This window comes from Trametes versicolor (assembly GCF_000271585.1).
Source record: "Trametes versicolor FP-101664 SS1 unplaced genomic scaffold TRAVEscaffold_44, whole genome shotgun sequence".
NCBI lineage: Eukaryota > Fungi > Basidiomycota > Agaricomycetes > Polyporales > Polyporaceae > Trametes > Trametes versicolor.
The window spans coordinates 1-5,085 of record NW_007360364.1 but is presented as its reverse complement, the minus strand read 5'-3'; the positions used below and the strand labels follow the sequence as shown (position 1 = coordinate 5,085).

Sequence of the window (5,085 nt, the reverse complement as noted above, 5' to 3'; positions counted from 1 at the left end):
CCAAGGGGGAGGAACAGATGCGCAGACGCGGGATCCGCTATCCATCATCTGGGCATCCGAGGGGGAACGGACGGCCGGTAGGACGATGGGTATGCACACTGATTGCATGCGAGCGCACCGAGTGCCCGGGAGCAGCGGAATGCACCCCATTGCAACCCATGCTGATTGCACGCGAGGACGAGCGCACCGAATGCCTCGCGGGGATGCAAACCCTCACCCCCAAACGCAGCGCAGACAGCCTGGCAAACAATAAACCAGGAACAAAACGCACCTTGGGCTCCTCCAGGCACGCATCGACGCCCGGCTTGAGGTTGCGCAGGTCGCTGAACACGCCCTCCTCGAACTTCTTCATGTTGCGCACCGGCCGCCCGAACGCCTCGAAGCGGAACACGAGCGCGCGCACGATGTCCGTGCCCGTGATGTGGTACAGCCCGCCCCAGAGCACGCAGCTCACGTACTCCTGGTTCGGGAGCAGGAACCGGTTCAGCGCCGGGTGCGTGCTGTGCGGGTGCCCCGCCGGCGCGAGCTGCCCCAGCGCCATCCCGCCGTTCATCCCCGCGTTCATGTTCACGCCCATGCCCATCGCGGCGCCCATGGTGTTGAGGGCCATGCCGAAGGGCGCCGGGGGGACGGCGGTGGACGAGGACGGGTCCGAGTTCCAGCGCGACGGCGCGGTCGCGAGGAAGAACTTGAGCTTGTCGAGGTTGTTCAGCAGCTCGCGCTCCTGCAGCGTCAGCGGCCGGCTCAGCCCGCCGTGCGGGCCCGGCGCGTCCGTCAGCGCGTCCGCGATCGACTGCCCCTGCATCTCGGTGTCCACTCCAGCGTTGGGATATTGCTGCTGTGACTGCTGCTCGAGGCGGGCCGGGTGCGCAGTCTGCTCGTCGGGCTCGTGCTCGTGCGGCGCCGGGGTCGCGGTCTGGATCTGCAGCGACGGGCTCGCGTGTTGGTGCTGGTACTGGGAGGTCGAGGATGACGACGGGGGCGGCGGGTAGCGTTGGGAGGAGGAGGCGTAGCGGTGATCGTAAGCGTCGGCAGGGTAGGCGTGTGCAGCCGATCGTGAAGAAGACGAGGATGCGGAGGACGATGCGGAGGAGGGTGGGGGGAAGGCGTGCGCGTCGACCTGGATCGCGAACTGGCTGTATGCGGCCGGGTGCTGGGAAACTAGGCTGTCCATTATACGGGGAGTACTCTTCAGAAGGGCGGGTGCGAAAGTGGGGGCCTGCGGACGGGACTTGGGATACAGAGACGAGAGAGAGCGTGCAAGTGGGTGGTGCGGGACGTGCTCTGCCTATGTATAACTGCAGGCGGGCGGGGGGAACAAGGATGGACGGGGACGCGTCGGGTGAGCACAGGACGATCGGGCGGGAGGAGAAACTGCGGAGATGGACGTACATTACTGTGTGTGCGTGGGGGTCCGCGGAGGACGGGTGAGACAGGTGCACGCGCGAGAGCTGGCTCAGGAGGGCGCAGCGAGAGTGACACGGACCTCGGCGGGACAACCAGACAGCGCAGGGGCCAGGACCCAGGGGTGCGGCTGGAATACTATTATACGGGCACTCGAATGTGGATCGCACGGGCACGGCGGGAGACAAGGGCGGTCGGACGCGCAGTTGGATCCTGGGGTCGTCGGGCGAGGCCGATCGCGTCGTGGGTGGGCTTGGTGGGTGAGGGGCACGGACGAATTATCAAGCTGAGTAGTAGGGCAGGCAAGATAGGAGGACGTGTGATTTGGACAGGGATTAGAATTAGTAGGGCACACGCTCGACGGCGAGCGGGGCTCTGGGGGTGAGGTAGGGGAACGGGAGACGCGGCGGCGGGACGGAGGGAGAGGGAGGACGGGGCAGGGCGACGGCGGAGGGAGGGCGAGGTGATTAAGTAAATCTGGCAAGCCTCGATGCGGCGCTCTCCCCCTTCCAGCTCAACATAGTCGCCCACCCGCGTCCACCACGCTCTCTCCCAGCGCTCCGACCTCGAAAGCGATATCCCAACCGCCTCCAGCTTTTCGCCCGACTGCCCTTTCGCCGGACACGGAGCCCCACGCGTTCCTTTGCACATTCCACGCCCTCCCCTCGACACCGAGCGTGCGGGCCAGGCAACGCCCGGACCGACGTCAGAGATTCGGGGTCCGCTTGCGGGGGACGTCAGATGCTTCTGGCAGGCAGGCAGGCCGTCCTTCACACCACGGCTGCCCTGGCAGGTCACACAAGAAGCCCGGAGTCGAACAGGATGCGCTGTGAACCTACGCGAGCATGGCAGATCGCAAAGATCCCCGGTCCCAGGCGTAAGTCAAGCTCAGCGCTCAGGCCCCGGCCATCCTGCCCTCTGTGCCCTGCCACCGCCCCATCATCATGACGACTCGCCCTCTCATCATCAGCCCGCACACAGCCTCCCGCGCACCCGCCCGATTTGCCCTCGCACGCACGCGCCCATCACACCCACCTCCCATCTCCCGATCACCCTCGCCGTGCACACTTTCAGCTCACGCAGGATTACCGCGCGCGTGCTTCTTCATTCCACCGGGCGACCTCCCTGGGTCGCGCTCGAGCCTGACTCTGCACGCTCTGCGCGCGTCCCCTCCCAAGCCGCCCTTCGGCACCGGCCACCGCCCCAGTCAACGCCGAACGGTGAGTAACGACCGTCCACGCGAGCGAATAAGAAAGAACAAAGCCGTCCTCGGGAGGCACCCGCCCGCACTCGCGGCTCGCCATACCCGACCCCGCGCAGCACAGCATCGTCGAGCCGGCGCGCGTGCCCATGGCGATGCTTATTCGCGTTCTTCCCTCGTGCGCGTGCGGACCCGAGAGGGCCCAGGGGGGGCGGACGTGCGGCACGGGCGGCGGCTATGGCGGGGTTGGGCGGGCGCAGGTCGGTTCGGGCACGGACGATATGCAGTTGTTGCGAGTAAGTTGTGGCTCCGGAGAGGACGCCGCTGCCACTACGAGACCGGGCTTATGCGGGCGCACGTCGGTTCGCTGAGGGCCCGGTCCGCAGGCTTTGGCTTTGGCTCGTCGAGCTCGAATTACGGATGTGCTAACGTCGTACCGTTCCAAGTTTAACACCGCCGCCATGTGCCCCCAGTGCGCTACCGCCGTTCTCACACCGCGCAGTCCATACACCGCAACATATATCGTCACGGAACCGGCTACGTTCAACGTCTACGTCTCGCGCTGAGGAACCCTGGTTCTGGATGTACAACTATCCGTCTCTCCTGCGCGCCTCCCTCGACGACCGCTCTGTGACGCCCGCATTTGCCTGCCAGCTGCTGCACACAGGCGACGTACCACCCTCTCACCTGGCCTCGCATGTCCGGAGGCTACACCTCAACGTCGCGCGTCCAAATTCGCTCACGTACGGTGACCTAAACGTAAGTACAGCTGTTCTACATGCTATCCTAGTGTCCGTATGCTGACTACTGTCAATCTGCTCCTACAGTCCTCTCTCGCCCCGTCTACGAGCGTCGCTCCCCGCAGACACCGCCCTGTTCACGCGCTGTAACGCACCGTCAGCGACGTCCACAGAGGACAAGATCACGCACTTACCACGTGTCCGCGCACGCCCAGCTCGACGTGCACCGAGACTACCTCGACGTCAACGCAGCCAGCACAACGCCCCCGCCTACAAACAACACGCTCAGCACGACGACACGACCAGCACGAACAAACTCACCTGGCCACGGCCACGGCGAGCAGCTCGCAGCTCGCAGCGAGTACAGAGGACAAGAAAACGAGCACAGGGCAAGCACGAGCGGACACCGACACCCCATCCCCACCCCCACCCACCCTCTTATACTGCCCCACTTCCGGGCAGGCTCCCGCTGCTCCGGCCGGACACACGCACGCACGTACACCCTCCTCCACTTCGCCCCTCCCCTCCGCGCCCTCGCAACCCGCCCGCGCGCCCGCGTACGCAGAGATGAGCGCCCGCCACGCACGCTGTGCCTGTACCGTACAGGGTGCCAGGGCGCATCTCCGATCCGCGTCCGCAGGGTCGGCGCACCGTGTCTGCGCGGACTTTGTCGCCAGATCCGGCGCAGCGCGCGGCGCGCGGGGACGCGCGGGACGGCTGGCGAGGCGAGGCGAGGCGAGGGGCGCAGGTGGCTGCACCCCGGGGGAAGGTGCGAGAGGAGCGGACGTGTCTGGACGTGGCGGGGCACGTTCGACGACGCCCCCAGTGCCTACATATCGAGCGCGGGGCTGTTCGTGCTCTGACCCTTCCCGCCGCCGTCCTGCTGCAGCCGGCACGGTGGGGATGTGTCTCGTAGTCCGCTGTTTCCATGTACGCTCACAGAATACATTCCGGAGGCGGCGCCGTCGACGTCCCCGACGCGTCCTGCATGTATCATCTCGAGGACCCTTCGCCGTGTCTGTGTCTGGGACACACATCCTGCTGCTAACGAGCTGACTTAGAAGATGAGCGCACGTCGACGCGAACGCACGCTCGCCGACGCCACGGGGAATGCAAGAGAGGCCGGGCACGACGCCCGCCGCTCGATATTCGAAGAACGCTGACGACGTTGTGCGCATGCGCGCGGAGACTACACACGGACGCGGGGCACGCTGTACGGAGAGTTCTGCGGACAGCGCGCACACTCGCCGTGGGCACGCGATGCAGGGCCTCCCCATCCCGCTCACGAGGCACATAGACCATCCCATCCCACCGACGGAGCGCACCCTGCGCCCGCGCACGCCCTGCCCGAATCGTCCGCGCATGGCACGCCGCGGAGAACGCCCACGACGGGGCCTGGGAGCCCCGTTCACGACGTGCGGAACACATGCTTCGCGGTTTGCGGACACCCTCCTGCGTGGACACACGGGCGCGTGCGTCTTCACTCCGTGAATGGAATAGATATCAAGGCCATGAACCATCCATCTGCGGCCGCGCGCGACGTTCAGGCGGGACCGGGAGCAGTATTCCTGCCGTCTCGTGGGCCGAGGCGTGGAATGCACGTCGTGCACTAGACGATGCATCCGGGGGCGTGCCATACGCTGTGCAAAAGCTCGTCGGGAACGGGGAGGCGGGGAGATGACTTGTGTCGGACAGCGTGTATTCGCATGGAAGGTACGTACGCGTGATCCTCTTCAAGCT

At 66.0% G+C, this 5,085-nt stretch overlaps 2 protein-coding genes across 2 annotated transcripts; one reads left to right on the top strand and one right to left on the bottom strand.

Moving 5' to 3' along the window:
• Nucleotides 1–244: 244 nt before the first annotated feature.
• On the bottom strand, nucleotides 245–733 carry TRAVEDRAFT_93397 (STE-domain-containing protein; the record flags this gene model as incomplete). Its single annotated transcript, XM_008047562.1, has 2 exons — nucleotides 245–526; nucleotides 632–733. Coding segments are annotated over 2 exons (384 nt in total), but the record flags the coding sequence as incomplete, so codon positions are not given.
• Nucleotides 734–3,187: 2,454 nt separating this feature from the next.
• On the top strand, nucleotides 3,188–3,495 carry TRAVEDRAFT_54631 (uncharacterized protein; the record flags this gene model as incomplete). The annotated part of the gene is made up of 2 exons (XM_008047561.1): nucleotides 3,188–3,364; nucleotides 3,433–3,495. 2 exons carry the CDS (start codon nucleotides 3,188–3,190, stop codon nucleotides 3,493–3,495), a joined length of 240 nt encoding a protein of 79 aa, XP_008045752.1.
• Nucleotides 3,496–5,085: the final 1,590 nt, after the last annotated feature.